Raw genomic sequence first — 20,309 nt, 5'->3', positions numbered from 1 at the left:
AAAGGCTTTACAGTGGCTCTAAAGTGTTAGAAACAAATGTTAATGTTTTCAAAGCCAAGTCTTCTAGTATTTTCATTAAAAGCCATAAATTGTATATACATTGTAAAAATTTAAAAATCTCTGGCCAACTAACAATTGTAAGTCCAATGTTTACGCTCTGTTTACTTCTGTTTAGTCACCATCAACTTCTGAACTATCTGCTTTGCTAAGTTCACCAGCTGATTGCTAACTTTGTGTGTCTGCTGTTTGGTGCTGGGCAGGTAAAGTACTGAGGGGAGGGGGGGTGTTGTTGTGTGTGGAAATGACACTAATGAGAGAGACCCAAAACAGTAAAGTTGTGGGCCGTAAAACCATAACAATGAGCTGAAAGACACTAAAAGGCTACATAGAGCTAAAGGGCATTGCAGACCCGGGGGACAATTCTCTGTGGGTATACATGATTAACTTATTAGTAAAATATTATTAAATTGGACAAATTTGAGTGCTGTGTACCTGCTAGTTGCTGGGTGCTAATCTAAGTCGCACAACATTGCCAAGAAAATGAATTCCTGTAGATTGACAATTTCCTTTGCACCCACAGTTATATTGTTACCTTCAGGTAACGTCAACTCAATTTACATACAACAGAAACACACACACACACATACAGGCGAGGGTCGCGGATTAAGTTTCAAATGAGGTTAAACGTTCACAGAGTTTCTCTTGACCCTCCCTCAGTATTACAATATTAATCCCAAATCCCTCAGCCTGAGGCAATAGCCACTTAGTTGCACAACATGATAATGCAGAGTTCAACAAGCTAAACTACAAAATGAACACTAAAACAACGTAAAACTGGTGTCAATCTTGAACCGTTAGCCCTCCTTAAGAAAGCAGTTCGTTACTACGGACTGCACATGCATGTTGTCGTCAAAAATATCCACTCAGCTCTTCTGTCCTCTGAGGTCGGGGTCTGGTTTAATGATTTGTGCTGGTTCTTTGACATGGTGTCAATTAGTTTGGATTATTTTGATGTTATTTTTAACAATATTGCCTATCAAACTCAAAAATACAATACATCAGATCTTTACATGTCCCAACTGCCCTGGAAAATGATGGATTATGTGCTATGTGTGATTTTCTCCTTATTAAACACCAACAATTGTCCGACCAATGAGAGTTTGATTGGACAAGAGCATATTGACAAACTAACTGACCAGAAGGTGTCAGCCCTAAGGCATTCTTCACTTTCGTTGCACTGGAAGACTGCCGATGAGAGAATCTGTATGACTGCATTTACTGTAGGTCATCTTTAAAGGCTTTAGAATGCAGGCATATAGACTGAGAAGATGGATATACAGTAGTGCAAGGGTAAAAAGATAAGAGGAATCAGATTTCAGGCATGGATCGCCCTGCCTGTCAGACCAAAGCCACTGCCTTCAAGCAAGTCTTTTATGTGAACACATACATAAACAGGCAGTGGATAAAACCCGACAACATCTTGTGGACTTACTCTCCTGCTGATTACTTTGAAGCGGTAAAATGTATATTAGAGAAACATCTCAGGTAGATAATCATGCAAGGATTGTTTTTTTTTTTCTTGACAAAATATAACATGAAAGCTGTCACAGTCTGTCACAAATTTGTTTGCAATGCTCTTAAACGCATCAGTCCTCTGACCCCATCAAACACACACATGGGGAGAATGTGCAGGGTTGTCACACTTCCCCTGGAGAGTTGGACAGAGACAACATGCATCTAATGAATGCAAATCAGCAAGCATTTTGACAAACAGCATCCCTCCGGTCAGTTGTTTCTTTTAGACAGGGTGCAATCTAGATGATTTCTGAAATGTTTGGTCTCCAAAATACTGACAATATCAGCCCCTCCAGGCTTTTTTTTTTTATTTTATTTTTTTATCCAATGTCACCGGGGGGCTCCATTGTTGCAGCCTAAAATGTCTGATTTAATTCTTTCTAGAAAATTGTGATCCCTGTTGTGATGTATTCAGTTTGTTGTTGGTTTTTTAATGAAAAGGCAACTTGTTCCAGTGAGCCATGGATTGGTTGAACTTGCAGTAACTGCTGCGACTGCAATATGCTATTTCTGCCATGCATTTCTATTTTTGGACTATACTTAAACTTAAGCTACTATTGATGAATGATTTCTGACTCTAACTCAGTTAACTCAGACTGACCTAAATAGGATACTTTGCCATCACCAGTTCAGCGTGACAGCCCAATATCATTAACTTTAGAAAAATAAAATCAGAATTTATACCCCTGCAGCAGCAGAAAAAGTAAGCGCCCCCAAAAGCCGTGGTATAGTTGGTACACTGCTTTCAGAGCCTAAAATCTCCTTCTTCTTTAGAGCCCCAGATAGATACCTCCCCCCTCTCTCTCTCTCTCTCTCTCTCTCTCTCTCTCTCTCTCTCTCCCTCCTCCTCTGCGCGCTGCACCTATGCTGCTGCTGCCCGTGCGTCAGATGGTGGCAACTGAGTCTCCTTACACCTTACTCTCTGTCGAACTGGCTTCAGACCGACTCGACCCAGCGAAGCGGCTACAGGCTCTCCTCCTGCAGCGCCGCTCCACCCGCGTGTCTCATCCGCACGGTCCACGCGTTGACTGCGAAACTTTTGGCGTTCTTTTTACGCACGGGATCCCGGTTTGGACAAGCGGCTCACAGCACCGCTGCGCCTTCCTCACCACACGCGCGATTTTCCGCACAAAACTTCCCAGAGGTACCATGCAAGCTTATGTGGCTGTGATTTTCGCGTATGGAGTGTCGGGTAAGTTTAGCAACTTCTTCTCTTGACGAATTTACGTTACAGCTCAATCTGCTCGCGCACAAGCTGTCAATCAAATCAGCTCTGATTGAGCAGAAAGTATAAAAACGATCGATTTTCAAAGAAGTAGCCTTAAGATTCTCCGAATGACTGTATCTGTAATCTGCACCGATGACTAAAAGAAAGAGGATACGGGTACTTGAAGGATGATTTTACAAGAGAAAGTCATTTAAGATGTTTTGGGGTTTTTTTGTTGAAGGGCATGCAACTATACCAGCAGATATCTAATAGTTTTTTTATATTAGGATATCTGTATTGGTTTTAAAGTAGCAGGAGCTGTATTAACATTTTGAAGGCAGCATGCCATCCACTATGTAATAACTGCCTGCATATTGTCAAATTAACTGGAAGTGGAGGAGATTGTCATCTGTGGGAGGCATCTCACAGGATCCTGAGATATCCTCGGTTATAGAATCTGTGAAAATCCCATTTAAACACAAGACACCACCCCAGTTTCATAATGTGTAGCCTATAGGGCTGAAGATCTTTGTGTTTTCATCCACTGTATTTTCTCTTTTGTGTGAGGTGGCTCAGTAGTGCTGTGAATCTTGTTATTTCAGTAATAGAGGTATTGCCTTCTTGAAGCCTTTTCAAGAGAAATAAGAGCTCCAAGGATTAGTAAACTAGTCGATTAGTTGATTGACAGAATAATAATCGCCAGCTATTTTGATATTCCATTAATGGTCTGAGTAATTTGTCATGTAGAAATGGCAGAAAATGCAGTTTTCAGCCTCTCAAATATTGATATCTCCTTCTTTTATCTGTTTTATACCTAAAGCTGAATGTTTGAATAATTTTGAATTGGAATATTAGACTTGTAAAACACACATTGAAGGACATCACCGTGGACTTTGAGGAAATATTTTCTGACATTTTATATATCAAAGGATTAACCAATTTTATGTTGAAATTAATCTGCAGATTATTCGATAATGAAAATAAGTGTTAGTTGCAGTCCCTATGAGCAATTGTATAGCATGAGCAGTGTAATGCTGTATCCATCACATCTGTGACAGTAAATGTGAGGAGTATTAGCAGTCGCTGTGCAGTAGTTCTGTGTGCACTGCGTATCCTGTATTAAGTGCACGTGAAGCTTGAAGGATTTAAGGAAGCGTACACTGAATTCAAGCTGCCAACCCTGTATTGAATAAAAATAAAGCAATCATTTGCTGGGTCAGAAAGCCTAACCAAGACCCTGTCAGGTCAAAATATTGCTTTTAGTGTAGTAGTGTTGGAGCTTTAATCCAGTATGTGTATTTTATCCTCATAAATCAAGTGTTGGCATTTAAGCTGTGTGTTTAAAGTGCATTGGGGTTTTCTGGAAGTTTAAAGTTTGCTTTTAAAAAAAGCAGCTCTAGTACTTATGATACTGTAAGGCGCTGTCACCAGGGCATGAATCTATTGCATAACTGTTTATGCTTTGCTTGCATTATACTTGGAACACAGTGTCCAAAATCTGTGGAGAAAAAAAAACAATTCAGAATGGTAATTGGCCTTGCTGTGCAGTGCCATGTGAAAAATGGATCTTCTGCAAAAGGAATCAACCAATATTGATTATATTTTTTCTGTTGTCACAGTCAACAGATGATAGGCGACTCTTCAGAAGCTCTCAGAGTAATGCCCTAATGATCTGTTGGGCCCTGATTCACAGTCAGTTTGCTATCAGGTGTGTGTGTTAACCATCGCTCGTGGTTTTTGGGATGAGTATTGCCCTGCTAGGTCTAGTCAGTCCTTATCAGTTTGTGTTTACAGCACTGAAAGAGTCATGGAGGCAGTCAGTGAGAGAGAGCTATCTTGAGTGGCTGTCCAGCCTAGCAAATCATTATTTCCTCCTATATACTGTGCGTTATCTTGAATAAAAAGACCATGGGCTGGCAAATTTTAGAGTGTCAGTGCTGTCATACATACTCTTATTTCATATTCCAAGCAAGACAGAAAACCATTGGCGTAAAAATTTGTAATATGTATGGCCAATCTGTCATGCGGTGAAGGCCAAGAAAGTTTTCCAATGAGGACAATTAAGTGTAGTAGAATTACTTGTTTTGTCTCTCCGAGATGTTTTTTGGATTATGAACACAGATAATGAGCTCATATTTCGTCTTGTGCGGGTGTACAGCTGGCCATCAGCTGTTTTGAGAACAACTTTCAACTGAGGATGCAAAACATTTGATTAGAAGTCTTTTTCAGCACTAGTCAGCATAGATCTTGTAGAACGTACAAAATATCGAAGCATCTCCAGGCCCTTAAACAGAGCAAATGTATGGTTGGAAGTCTAATGGTCTATTTGAAATATAAATGACACATTTCCATTTCTACACTGTCAGGTAAACTCAATATTTCTCAGTCTTAACTTTACTCGCAGTTATATTGAACTGCAGTGTTACAAATTGCATAACAATGTCCACAGTGCATGTGCTGCACTGGAATGGTCTGCACACTAGTACAGTGTCACTAAAGAAAAATATATAGTGATTCAACTGATCCTTTTTTTATTTCTATTATATATATATATATATATATATATATATATATATAATATATATATTCTATCATAGCTTAAAGGTCTCCTCTGTTCCCTTTAACTCTGACAATGCACAGTAGCTGTAAAGCTGAAAAGGTTATACTTTGACAGAAGAAGCTTTATTATAGATGTGCAAACGTGGAGACATTGTGATCCACAGCCTGGAAATGACTCATAACACACATACAGTCTTAACTAAAGATACATATAGCTAGTAATGTGCCCTCCTGTTGGACAGTTTTTGCTTGTACGCTACATACTTGCAAGAAATATTTTTGTCAGAGCTGCTGGTTTTCACTACTTTTCTTCACTAATAAAAAATATATCAAACATTTTCCCCCTGCTTGTGTATTATGTAATTCCAAAACTATCAACTGCTCTTAAGGTAGTTCTTCAGACTGAAATAATTTTGCATTGTGATATGGTGGCAGGCACTGTGCATCCCACACATTAAAGGATGTCTGGTTCTAATAAGATTTTCATATTTGCCATGAATTTACAAGTTTATACTCCAGGGAATGGTGATTTATTTGGCATTTATTTTAGAAAACAGACATCTAAAACATCTTCCCATGTGGCTTGGAGACAGAATTGGCACTGTGTGATTCATTACTACGGCTCGTGTCTGGTGGGAATTTGGGTTACAGTTAAGTGCCAGCACTTAACTGTAACCTCGCCATTGTAAATATGATGCATGTCTAAAGCAAAGCCAATAATGGATGAAGATCTCTTGTGCTTTAATTGAACACCATATGACTTTGGAAGTGTGCCCTTACATATAAACAAATACTCTTGTGAGTTTAATAACAAAATTAAATATATAAATATCAGAAAAGTTTTGAGTTCTGTGACAAATATTCACTTATCTCTGCTATAGTTACTTTTTCTGCTTCAGTGAATCAGTTGTAAACCTTTGGTGAGGGTCAAAACAAAACAAAAAATACCAAAAGCGTAATTATGAACGTGTGTTTATTATTGTGAGAAAACTTCTATTACCTGACCTCAAGTTCATCCAGAAAATGAGAATAGAACATTCTCTTTGTTCAGGCAACTAAACTAGTAGTTGTAAATTGCTGTTCCTTTTCCAGTAATCACAAATATATTATTGAAGAGCTTTTATTGCTTTTTTTTTTTTTTTTTACTAGTGACTGTGAGTAGAAAACAGATATGTTCACTGCAGTTTTTAAATAAAGGTGGAGACATTAGCAACAGTTTTCACTCAGTCAATGAGGACAGGTAGTCATGCTCTTCATGAAAAATGTTATAAACTCATTCATAAATGTAGCTGCAGTGGCTGATGATTTGAGATTTGTAAATGTGGATTAGTGACTCAGATATGCTGCTTGCACTTTGTTTTGCAAACAAACAGTTAGGGTTAGTATAACAATAATTGTCAACTAAAAGTTTTGTTCGAAATCTTAAGCCAATGACTTACACTGCTGTCCTTGGACACCTGCTTGGATAATAATATTATATTATATTATAATAATAATAATAATAATAATAATAATAATATAACATCAGCTGGCGCAGTTTTGTTCTTTCTTCAATTTGTGATTTATTGTGCTCCTAGTGACAGTTTTCACTTTTGCTGCCAGTCACAGAAGACCAGCAGTCATGATTCCTCATAAAAAATGTAACTCACCCATAAATGGTAAAATCAACCTCAATCACTGTGGTCAACATGCCATTTGGCTGCACCATAAAATCATGGCTGATTAAGGTGCATCCTCCTCTACTATGATGGATTTAAATGGTAAACGGACTGCACGTATATAGCGCCTTTTTAAACGCTACACACTACATGTCACATTCACCCATTCACACACTCACGCTGATGGCACAGCATCAGGAGCAATTTGGGGTTCAGTTTCTTGCCCAAGGGCACTTCAGCATGCAGAGAGAAGAGCCGGGATCGAACCGCCAACCTGTTCCTTATGTAAATAATGGGTCAAGCAAATAGTCTTTGGTTCTGCCTCCAAAATGTAATGTTAATGTTATTTTTTTTTTAATTTAATTTTCATTGATCAACCATGGCTGAATGGTTTAAATTGCTGTCCATCAATCGAGTTTGAGTCCAGTCAGGGACCTTATTGTCCTTCACTTTCTCTTTCCTCATTTACGAAGATCGAACTGCCAACCTTCTCCTTATGTTAATGGTATAACGGGTCAAGCAAATAGTCCTTGGTTTTGCCTCCAAAATTTAATGTTAATGTTATTTTTTTTATTCAAGTTTCATTGATCACCCCGGGGCTGGATGGTTTAAGTTGCTGTCTGTGAATCAAGTCCACTCAGGGACCTTCATGTCATTCACCATCTCTTCCCTAATTTCATCTCTCCACTGTGTTCTCTCTAATGAAATGCCCCCCAAACCAATGTTTGACTTGTAATCATCAGGAATAACAAAATGCACTGACGAACACGAGGCATCACCAAAAGCTTTCTTTGAAACGACTGTGAGAGCAGAATTATTTTCCGGCGTTTGATGTGGTTTTGCAGTAAACAGGTTGTTAGAACCGGAGGATTTGATTTGAAACACGAAGGTAGATGTGGAAGTTTTAGGTGATAGAAGCGGCTTGTTGGTTGCCTTAAAATCTGTGATTATTTTGAATCTGTATGTATGCCTTCAAGATTAAGATGCGCTGTTGAGGAAATGTTATCATTTTCCAGGTTCTGAGGACCATGGGATTTTAATATAAAACTCCAAAATAAATGTTTTTGACATACGCAGTATGTTATAGACATAGCCTAACATACAGATCCTATCTGAAGACAACAGCACTGAAAAGTTATTTTTGATTTAATGGGACCCTGAACTCCAATTTTACAGAGAACAGGAGGTTTAAAGAGGCAGCTTTGAGATGCTCGATGTCAGAAGCAGGTCATGAAGTCTTTCAGGGCATGGCAGGATAATGTTTTTTTTATTTTTATTAACTTTGAATAAATGTTGGACAGCACACATTTATATTTATTTTACAAATCAAATAAAAAATGATGAAACCAGCAAACACTTAAATTCATCTGGTATTGTACTATAGACCACAGACTAAAACCTTCTAATTAGACAGTGATACTCATAACATAAGGTGGTACTTTCAAATGACCAATATACTGTTATAAACTTGTTAAATGTGTCATTAACCAGCTCTGTGTACTGAAGCATCCCAAGCTCTTTGCGACTACTTCTTAATACCTATTCTCTATGTTTATTGGCCAAATACGCGTATGTTCAGTTATATGTTTAGCTTATTTCCCATGACATTTAATCATATTGGACACTTACGTTACAAAGAGTAACGGTAGGGCCAAAGGGATAAGACACACTTGCCTTTTGTGCTTAATGAGGGACCCGAGAAGATCTGACCGGTCTTGTTGGGACATAAGGAGATGATAAATCAGTGATTTAGCATGAAGCCAGACTGTTAAGTACCCTGTCGATGATGAGGAGAATCATAAATTCTATTCTGTTCTTAATTGGGTGCCAGTACGGGGATGCCAGTGTATGTCTTATGTGTGATCTGCAGCTGGCTTGTCATTGGCCTTTCTGCTGTATCTTGAACCAGAGGCATAATAAGTCAGACTCATTATGGCATGTGAATAAGGAATTTCAATAATGATGAGGTGTGAGAGAATTAATAAATCTCTCTTCCAGCTTATGATGTCTGTTTTACATTTACCACATTTGTCAGCCTGCACTGTTTGTTCTATGTCCCTGCATAATTTAGTCTCTGAAGTAAAGTAAAGCAGTAGCCATACAAAACTATTAAGATTACAGTTGAATCAAATAAGGAAACACAGCAACTCAACATGGATTGAACAGAGAACAGCTCCCTGAAGCGCTGAAAGAGCCCATTGACATAGGTTTGGACAAATGGATACAAAAGCTCCCCAGAAGAGATGCACAGACTCCACATGTTCACTGAAATGTTTAACAAGGGCTCTCAATATGTCCCTGACAAAGATAAGTGGAAGAAATCTTTGCATTCATAATTATATTCTTGGATTGTTTCTGCTTTGCTTCTAGCACTCAATATCACAGAGGAGAAGGCATCGTGCCCCCTTGGATTGTTCCCCTGTGGCAACCTGACCGTGTGCCTGCCTCAGCTCTTGCACTGCAACGGCATCGATGACTGTGGAAATCAAGCGGATGAGGAGAACTGTGGTGAGTCATTGTTTCTACTTGAACAAATGTTAATATGTTCATGTGCTGCATAACCCTTTTGCCTACATACATCTGCAATGTACCAGCTGTGTGGGGCACTTAGATAATAGTTGGTACGTACACTGACATTCAAAGCTTCTAACTGGACTCTTCAGTGATTCATTTAATATATAGATACAGTCATATTGTTGTACTATGAATTAATTCTGCTCCCTGCCTATAGTGGTCATTGCAGTGGTAGTTATTTGCCCTCTCCAGAATAACAAGTAATGCCATCAGAGCGTCAGTGATCTTTCAGTAAAGTGTCCTGTTGTGTTCTGGTTGAATTGGAACGATTTAAGTTTTCTCTCTGAAAAATGTAGTTAACTTAATGCGATTTTCATAATGTTCCATGACCTTGTCCACACAGGGCATCTGATCACACAAAATTAATGTTGGTCATTTTTATTAAATTTGGGGATTTGGGATAGGTTTTATTTTTCTTTTGAACACTTGTGGTCAAAAATGACAAGCCATCAGAAATGAATGAGTGAGACTACTCTAGAGTTCAGGCCCATCCCCATATCAGTTGGACACACTTCCTCTCCCAGACCCCCCACCGGCATTTCTACAATGGCAATCCGCACAGGAACCTTTTCCCCTATCTTTCCCCCACGGGAATCTCACTTTATGAACAATTGCAACTTTGTTTTAATAATGTATAGGACACACACACACACACACACCTCAATGTCATATATTTGGAAGGAACATGCAGCAGCCCCCCCATAGAACACACAAAATGTAACCACCTGTGATTGACAGAATGTGAACATTTTGATGTTTTTACGGTTTCTTAATAATACTCTTATTGCTACTGGTTTTCTTTCATGTGTTGAGATATCAGTGTCGTAATATGTTAAGTTTTTATGTGTAGTTTTGGGCCTGTGTCCTTTCCTTGCTTATAAAATAATAATAATAACATTCAGTTTTGACCGGAAATACAACAGATGTTATTTTGTGTCATTATTTATTAACTTCAAATGGTTTTGAAAACAAATGTCCTTGTTAAACTTAGACACAAATGAGTCTGTGATAAATCAAAACATTATGTTTTTTTAAAAACTCAAAAGCAAGTTGTATGAGCTCAGTACAACGAGGCCACGGGCCACAAATAGAAAATAGGAAGCTGTGCACAAGGGAAACTTTATACTGCATGCGCATTGATCCGTTCTGCTGATATGGTGTACCTCAGAGTTCTGTACAGATCCAGTTTTGCAAACCTATAACAGCCCTGCATCTGCAAAGCTTAGTCTCGGACCCGGCCTAACCTGTACCCATAATTAAATAGGCTCTGATTTGCTTTCTGGTGTAGGCAATACAGGTGCAAACGTGGGAAAATAAGCAAATACAGTTAAAAAAAAACATTCACATTGATGCGTGTGGATTGTGTGATCCAATTTTTGAATGGATCATGTTCACTTGCATTTCCTCCTTCTCAGTACAACTCATTGCTTGAGGCATTCACTCATACCTCTAAAGTCTTGTGTATTTTATGCACAGCTGGCAATGTGTTTACTTTAATTTATTATGTAACACCAGGATTTAACAGAAACTGACCTGTACTTTTCTACATGCTGGTGAGCTGTTCCAAAACATTATATAATCTAATTATGTTGGTAAAGATGAAAATAAAAGACAGCAACACTGTACATTATTTTCATTTTTACCCATACCCTTAATAAAATATTTTTTTTGGTGGGTTACCAAAGTGCAGGGGTGTACTTGTCAAGACAGGTGTAAATTTTGAAAGCTCTTATTCAGCATAGGTACAGCAAACATGCAATTGACACTACAGCTGCATGATTCAAAGGTAACTGACATAATAATTTCTCATCACCAATTCTTTTGCTCCAGTTTGTGAAAACAAGCATGACTGATTTCCTGAATTTATCCTCAGGAGACAATCATCAATTATGGCTCCTGTGCTGTAACAGGTGCAGCTTATAAAACAGCTGTCAGATTATAATAAATGACAGTTATGAATTCCTCTGACTTCCGTCCCTTCCCCAGGCTCGATTTAGTCATCCTGTGGGAAGGATGATGATCTGATGTCAGCTTTGTGTCCAGTAAGTGCTGGTGGTTTATGTAGTCTTAATAAAGTTAAAACCATTTCACTGCCTGTTTATATTAACAGAAAAGATGCATTTTGCTGTCTCCAGACATATTTAGCAGTATGCCATCACACACTCATATAAGTACAGTGCTGGCTAACACTTAATAAATAGCCATTGATCATCCTTGTCCCTCTTTGAGGTGCACCTAATAGACTGGAAACTAAGTGTATCGCTTGGTCTGACTAAAACACAGTTCCTTAATCCAGTAGCAGGCAAAGCTGCTGTGACGCTCCCATGCAGAGAGGGGAAAAACACTTAAAGTAGGTCTTTCATAATCCATTGACGTAACTACATTCTTTGCACAAGTACACTGAATGGCAGCAACTCCCTTGTAGAAAATAAAAGAGATTTAATTGAAATATCCAGGAAGAAGGACACAAAATACTTAGTTCCTCATGGGTTTGACTATGAGGCTTTTCTGCTGTACTGGTTGCCCCTTCACAGTCTGCCCTTCATCACTCAGCACCTCTGAAATTTTTTGTTTTGCTTTTGTTTTAGTTGCATTCGTTTCCCCACTCGCTTTTCATTAATTCATCAGCGGAAATAAATGTGAAGCGCTTACTTAACAAGACTGCAACATGTTTTGTAAACGTTAATTTAGCGAATGTTAAAATGAAAATTGAATGATTTCAATCTGAGGACGGGGTAAGGGAAATTAGTTATTGGAGATGAGAACAATTACTTGAGCAACAGTAAACTTTTAAATGTTTTATGCATTTCCAAAGTGGCTATTCACATCAGTCTCTAACTCCAGACCTTCTTGATGTTACTCTTGTCAGGAGGAATACATTGCTGACCTTACAATTTTGAAGGTCACAGATAAAATCCTCTTGGGGCAGTTAGACTGACAATCCTTTTTCAAGCATCCCCGAACAAGACACAAGCCCCCAATTCCAACGGATAAGTGTTAAGGTTAAAGGCATCAGCCTCTTTAGGGGGATAGCATAAAATACCAAATTTCTCAGAAGAGCCACAGAACCAAACCAGACAGAAAATGAGTCGTTGAATTGTTTTTTGTTCCATCTTTCAGGCAGACGGATCCATCAAGCTACATTTTGGTGTGTGTGTGATTTGAGTCGACAGATTTTAGAATCAGGGAGCATCATTTTGTCATTATGGCCTTTTATATAAGAGTTTAATGGACTATTGATTCCATCATTTTGGAGATGTTAAAAAGATTTAAACGGCCTCCCTCAGTCATAAACTCCTGCTGAAAATAGCAGTCTGCCTCAGGGGTGTGAGAAGCACAAAACGTGTGTCCCACTTGAAGACTGTGATCAGCAGCTTGCATGTGGAGAAGTGTTTAGACAGAACAAGCACAAGTGCCATGGGTGCAATGGGATGGCCTGATATTCAGACTGAATCGCCATTTCAGTACCTCTCCAGTATTCAGTCTGACATGTCTTCTTGCTAGCCATTTTTCAGGGAGGAGGATTTGATATCCAGCTGGTCTGATGTCACTTGCAGTCAGTGCTGAGGATGTGTGCGGATGTCAAACGGCATTCAAGAGCTGAAGTGCTGCTACCACTTTCCAGGGTAGCTGCTGTTTCACTAGTTTGTGTTCTCATTGTAAATTGCAAAATCCCATTGAAGGGTTCTTTTAGGGTTTCAGCTAATGATCTGCAGAATGTCTGAAATAGTTTACTATAATGTAAGACAAAGAAAAGCAACACGGAGGTTCTGCAACCAGCAAATGTCTGGCATTTTTTCTTGATACCTTTCTATTGATTGTTTCCACTCTATTCCTTAGGATACCTAACAATTTCTAAGATAAATATCTACTGCAGGCCTTGCTTGAACATGAAGATTTACTCCATTAAATTTTTTTGGCAGCTATAGTAATAAGTTACTTTAAAGATCAAGGTTATACACACAAAACATCTGATCAACTTCTTAAATATGATGCGTGTTTAGATTGAACTACCCATTATAAACATTCAACCCATCACATGGTGTTTATTCCTGTCGAGACAGATGGCATAAACCTTACAATAAACTGTTGAGGTAATAGTAATGTTCCATAGCAGGACATCTTAGTAATTTACATTATTGCAAATGTCAATCAGATTTTGTGTTCTTATATCTCTATTTTGAGATGTGCGTGATTCAGAGGTCTGAAACCAGGTTAGTATGAGAAGTAGTGCTCAGTAAAATGTGTTTTGTTGGGCAAGCACTTAGGTATAATTTTGAAAGAAATTATGGACAATTCTGGTCTGAGTAAGTCTTCCTGATGCTGTATTCAGTGCCTCGCCTTTAGAGAGCCTCCGGGTTGCACTTTGACTCAATGAGTAGGTGTAATAGTCTTTGTGGCTGAAATATCTGACATAACTGTGAAAATAAGCTTGAAGTGACATATCTACTTGCCCCAGGTAATATTCGTATATACAAGATGTTACAGTAACAGATTTCCTTTGTAGTTCTTTCCTGAAGAACATTAGTCTTTGTGGAGATTGTACGTGTTACACTATATTTGCAGTGGCAAATTTATCCAATAAATACACGGTATTTCTCCAGAAAGTTGAACCCTGAAGTGTAATTTTTGATACCAAGGATGTCCACATGTTTACAAAAAGGTAAATAACCATAGGATGCTATAGGCTCTTTGAATGTCAAATCTGATACCTTGCCTTCCAATATGATTGCTTCATCAGAAAGATACTGTATTTGCATCCAAGATACTAAGTCAGATGCTAAGACTGCTGAGGAGAGAGCAGCAATCCGTGCTTACTTCCTACAACTTCGCAACACAAGCTGACATAAATAAAGTAGTGACTCTACCCTTACTCACATAAAAAACAGCCCCACTTATCTGCATCAAATCTAAATTCCCTTTTATTAAAAAAAAAACTATTAATAAAAACAGTCATACCGTTAGATTCTAATCTAATCTGGTTTAATCGTTTGAATAAAATAATCTAATGGTGAGGAGCACATTTAAAGGCATACCATTATTAATATCCACTTCTTCAGTCAACAACAGTCCTAAGATTACCTTGAATCCTGCTGCATTCACGGCACTATTTGGCAGGCCTCTAACTGATAAATAACTGGGTGCCTAGTGACCTGGAAGAGACAGGTGAGGTTATAAATAAAATTAGTTACATAAAAGTGTTACATTATTTATACACTTAAGCACCATAAAGTGATGTGTTGCAGGAAGTGTGTAACAACTTTATCAGATCCCCAACATCAGGGGGAAATAAATGAAGCATAAATGATGAGTCCATGCTGATCTGAGTAATATCCCTAAAAGTCATAGAGCATCAAAACAGCAAGAGTTATGTATGTTACTTGAAAGTATAATGTGTGTGTGTGTCAGTTTTCTGAGTATGTCGAGTGGTGAGTGCATACACGTGTTGAAGGATGTAGGTGGATGATCATTTTTCAGCTTTGATGAAGAGTATGAAAGAGAATAAACAAAGTTTCACAAAAGAAGACCGGAGGGGAAAAAGCTCTGAGTGATTTAATGAATTCAATGATTAAAGCTGGGTAGGCAGTATTTTTTGGCGTCATTAGGCAACAAATGTCATAATAACCTTTCAACATATTGTAATTCAAGTGGTTGGAGAGAAAACAAGACTTCTGGGCCTCCTCTTGGCTCTGTTTTATGGCTTTAATAAATTTAGCTCGTGATGTGAGACTTTGGCCAATCACATTTCATCAAAGAGGGCATTCTAATTGGCTGTGGAGGAGGCTAGTCCATAGAAACAGGAGGAGGAGGTTGCACCTCCTCTGTTTTTCAGAGGTTCAAAATAAAAAATAAAAATATTAAGTGGTTAAAATAAACAATTACCAAATCTCAGCATCATTCATAAAAATAAATAAATAAATAAATCTTCCTATTTGTAAAAAAAAGCCATCATTGAAATTCTTATTAAAATCCTCAACAGTGACAACTGCATGGCAGGGCAGTCTGTGTGAAATGGTGGTGGAGGACAGGGGATGGGCTGCTGCTGTCCTCTTATATCAGTTTAATGAACTTCAATATTTTATGCTAATCTATAATTGGCCAGGCCACACAAAGTGATGCTCCAACTAAGGAAGTCCTCCCGATCAACCAGAATACAATATCGGCTCATTGGCAACCTCCAAAGTTTGGGGGGTAGTTAGAAAATACTTTTCCACCTCTTTTTCACACCGGTTTGCTCTGCCTCTTCGGTTTCTCTCTCTCCTTGTGTCTCTGTTGACTTTCTTCCGCAGTAACTTTTATAAAGTCGCCCAAAAATCAGAAGAGTCTTGTTGTTAATGACGGAGCCTATCAAAACGATTGAAAATAAATCTAAATAAAATAAACCCCATATCTGCGCCAGTGAGCGTCTGTCTGCATGCAGAGCAGTGTGACTGTCAGTAGACTGCACAGGATGGGCAGAGCGAGGGGACATTGTCCAGTAGTCAGCATTTAACACAATCTCCCCCGTGAAACTGATTGGTATACTCAGCACCCTGGGCCTGAGTATTACACTCTGCAACATGATATTGGACTTCCTCACAAAGAAATCTCAGACAATTCAGATTGGTGGTTTGCAGATGACACCACCATCATTGGCCAGATTTTAGACAATGATGAGACTTCACATCTGGTGGAAATCAACAATCTTGCAGAGTGTCGCACAGAAAATGATCTACTGCTCAACGTTCGCAAAACCAAGACGCTGATTGGTGCATTAGGAAAAAAGAGGCAAACACATACCCCCCTGTTTACATTAGTGGAACTGAGTTGGAACAGGAGAACAGTTTTAGGTTCCTGGGAATCAACATCACAGAGAACCTATGATGGTCATCTCAAATATCCCCCTTGGTTAAAAAAGCAAAATTCCCATGCCAAGTTCTTGTTAACTTTTACAGACGAGATATAGAAAGCACCCTGACTGGAAACATCACAAACTGGAAAAGAACTTTGAAAGGACAAATAATAATAATATCTATCTACAGGTTGGGCTCTACATTTTAGGTAAAAACTGCAGAAGGTCTAATCGTAGTACATTCTTAGAAATCATAGTAATTAATTTGTGTCTTCTCCCTGAACTTGGTGTATGAGATAACAGTAATGAGGGGCTGCTTGCCTGAACTTTAAAACATTGTGGTTTAGTCTTGTCAGCTTTTAGAATTGAAGCTAATCCTGATATCTCCCCAGTGACATAAGGTACAAAAATAAATGTTTGTTGAAATACATGCGCACACATTGCTAAACCAAGGGAGATACCAGATGCTGACAGTCAGACTTCCAATATGGACTTATAACCTTCAAAATAAATGTAAGGGGGGAGTGATAAACTGCAGAATGTAATCGGAGACATAATTTAGGCTTCAACAATTGAAGAGAAATTGTACAAGGTACTATATGGTATATAGTATTTTCCCTGTTTTTCACCAGTTTTAGTCTGTGCTTTTATTTAGCTGGTATGACAAATACTTCATTGAATTACTGGAAAACGGGCCACCTCAGGATGAATTAAATACTAATATCTGCAAAACTGATGATATTCCCATCATCCTCAGCTGTGCACTGTGATTAACGCCACAATGCAAATGTTTTGCTAAATGACTAACATAATGTAGTGAACACAGTAAACAGTATACCTGCTACACATCCGTATGTTAGCAGTATGTATTTGTGAGCATGCTTTAGTTAGCATTTAGCTCAAAGCAGCGCTGTACTTAAGTATAGTCTGTTTTCTTCCTTGTGACCCCCTCTGGCTCTGAAGGTTTCCACAGTGACTTAGCTCACGTTTATTTAAACTAGCTTTGTGGAAGAGATTTTAAAGGAACATTTCTTTCATTTGTTTAGATAAGGCTGACTTAATGTTATGAACTGCCTTTCTCCTGTGTTATGCTTTGTGTAAGAAGAAATAAATAGCAAGAAACACAAGTCAAAATGTTATACATAAAACATGCATAGATGGCTACAACAAACTGCAAAATACTGCACCCGTCCATCACTGACTGACACATCTCACAGAACATTTCCTGTCCTGCAAATCCTTCCCACCATGTGCGGAACTGTAATATGTGACTGCCCTGGCTTACTCTTCCTCCTCTGCACCCCTGACCTCCACAGACAGACTTCCTGTCAGTGTGGCTGTCACTGCACTGGCGTAAGTGAGAGCCACAGTGACAGAAGGCATCTTGGTGCTGAACAGCTCCAGACTCTCACGCAGAGATGACAGGAGTTTCCACCTCCTTTTGTTTTGTTTTTCACAGCTCCTACCTGATAGTGTTTCTCTCAAGATTCTCATTAGAAGGGTGAACGGAGGTGAAAAAGTTGCCGCTGGTTACATTTTTGCTTTTTTTCCATCCAAGGCTCTTCTAACATAGCAGCACTCTCTTGAGTGTTGTTGGCAGTAGATTGGTGTCATCTTTCACTGGATTGGCCTTGGTTTCTTCCTCTGCTGTGAGCCAAAACCAAAAGGTTTGTGCACAGTGTTGAGTGAAGGGGTACCATAATTTAAAGGGTAGCAGCTGCTCAGTCCCTGTGACGTTGACATCAGTTTGGTTGAAGAAAATTACTTTGCGACACTTTTTATCCCATTCCATGAACATCAATGCAGAGTTTTGCTCAATTGATGTGCAGGTCTAGAGTTTTATTATTTACAATTTTTTTTAAATTTAATTTGTCTGAACCTATTTCTTTCCATCATCATGCAAAAAAAACAAAACAATTACCCATTCTTCATCTCAGAAACTGTACAAAATCATTGATTTTATTCCTGCACATTCCTGCTTGAAAATAGATCAGAATGGAGATTTAAGCCTTGATTATTTTATGTTCCAGCTGTTGCCTCTCATTTGTTGGTGGGTTTCAGCAATAGTGCACTTTGAGATGAGCTGTAGCATGAGCATACTCAGTAGACTATTAACAGCATTTTACTTTTGTGTGTCTTTCCCCCCGACTGGTTAACTCCACCATCCGTTCCTTCCTCTACTTGCATTGGCACGGTTGGTTCCAAAAGATAAGAAGCTGTCATGGGTATATGCCTGCTTCCTCACCTCGTGAGGGTGGCAGAAATAGGACAGAGAGGAGGAACTGTCAAAGAGATATCAACTGAAATGGATCGGCTAAATACAAAACACTGTGTGACTGCAGGGTGAGACATGAAGCTTTACTGACAAGCACATTACACATCTAACATTATGTTAAAAGGGTTAGTGTGACTGTGAGCAAGCCGTCTTGCATTCCAGATATAGACACAGCTTTTTCTTGCTTTTTGATATTTTTGTAATTGCACAATTTTCTGAGTAAGCACAATTTTCAGAGGAGTCTTCAATACAACCATAATCCCTAAGACCACACAGTTCAAATAATTTAACGCTATATGACACGCTCTCTCTAAACGCCTTAAAATAAAGCCAAAACCTTGGAATCGTCTCTGCCACATACAGTACACGATTATCTCAGTAAGATCCACACCCCCGCTTCAGGGGTTTTATATGTCAACAATACCAAAGCAAACAAAAAACACAAATGAACAATATGATGTATTTTTGCAAAAAGCTAAATCATACCCATTCCTGAAAGTTAGACAGCCCTCATATTTCCAAAGACTCCTCCATGTGCTTTAAACAATGTCCAACAAAATCCCTATGTTCCAATGAAGCCCAGTAGGTAGAAGTTTTCATTGTTACCGGTTAAATTCCCACTTTAATTCCCCTATTCCCACAGCAAGCTTTGTGTACATCACAGCAGTGTAAGCTGGGTTGTGTAAAAGCTCTCCCCAAATACATCAAGACAATGATTTGAATAATGCATAGCTTCTAAGATGATAGGCTTATTCTGAGCCTGCCAGCTGTATTTAAATTGGAACAATTCTTACACAAGTGGCTGTAACACAGTGATTTGTCTAATGACCTGGGAATAAGCAAGACAGAAAAATAGAAAGCTGGACCTGAATTTATCAGGCAGCTCACAGTAAGAAATCTGTTAAAGAACTAATAGCTTAGCTTTCTTAATGCAGAAAAAAACACCCTGCCCCCTTCAGGATTTAGGTAAGAGTTCCAAGACTTCCTTAAAAGTTTTTTGAGTTACTAAATTATAAGTATGCCACTTTATGAATATAGCAAGTGTAGTTTGTCCTCTCCACATTATAAACTTAGGTCAGCCCAATGTAGAGCTACTCTCCGTGGATCAAAAATACATTTGCAAAGTTGTAATAAACTGCACTAAAGAAATATGTCACCCAAATACAACAATATAATAAGCTCACACAGAATAATTGCAAGACAACAGTGGTCTTCCTCCAATAGGTGTACCCAACAGTGGCCTACAATAGCCTAATTGCCCATTGATCATAATAAACTAAATCTTATCAGAAATATCTGCCAAAATTGGTCCAACCGGTAAAACTATCAATTCATCATTGCATCGCTATTATAACTATAGGCTCAGCAATTTACAGTCACATTGACAATAAAATAATCTAGTCTACAGGTAATCATACATAGCAGTTGAGGCATCAAAGTGCAAATTTCATTGCAAGGATATTAGGCATAACCTTCAGTGTCTTTCAGTGTACTGTAAGAATTGTATTGATTGTCAGTTTTTGTTTCGTGGTCTCTCCATCCATTTCTGTGGCACAAGGCGCAAGCACAGGCGACGTTGTTTGAGCTCAATGCCTGCCTGTGCATCATGTCCTTCCTAACTTGCTTGTC

At 38.6% G+C, this 20,309-nt stretch overlaps 1 protein-coding gene across 3 annotated transcripts in view; it reads left to right on the top strand.

Moving 5' to 3' along the window:
• The first annotated feature begins 2,443 nt into the window (after positions 1 to 2,443).
• rxfp1 (relaxin family peptide receptor 1) overlaps positions 2,444 to 20,309 on the top strand; it is a 68,185-nt gene continuing 50,319 nt past the window's right edge. For all 3 annotated transcript variants that reach the window (XM_051420669.1, XM_051420668.1, XM_051420670.1), the window contains exons 1-2: positions 2,444 to 2,767; positions 9,370 to 9,507. In XM_051420669.1, the coding sequence (XP_051276629.1) occupies positions 2,464 to 2,767; positions 9,370 to 9,507 (442 nt within the window). In that variant the 5' untranslated portion in view covers positions 2,444 to 2,463. The remainder of the gene's footprint in view (positions 2,768 to 9,369; positions 9,508 to 20,309) is intronic.

This window comes from Dicentrarchus labrax, unplaced genomic scaffold (assembly GCF_905237075.1).
Source record: "Dicentrarchus labrax unplaced genomic scaffold, dlabrax2021, whole genome shotgun sequence".
NCBI lineage: Eukaryota > Metazoa > Chordata > Actinopteri > Moronidae > Dicentrarchus > Dicentrarchus labrax.
The sequence above is the reverse complement of the archived record's forward strand: the minus strand, read 5'-3'. Positions and strand labels throughout refer to the sequence as shown.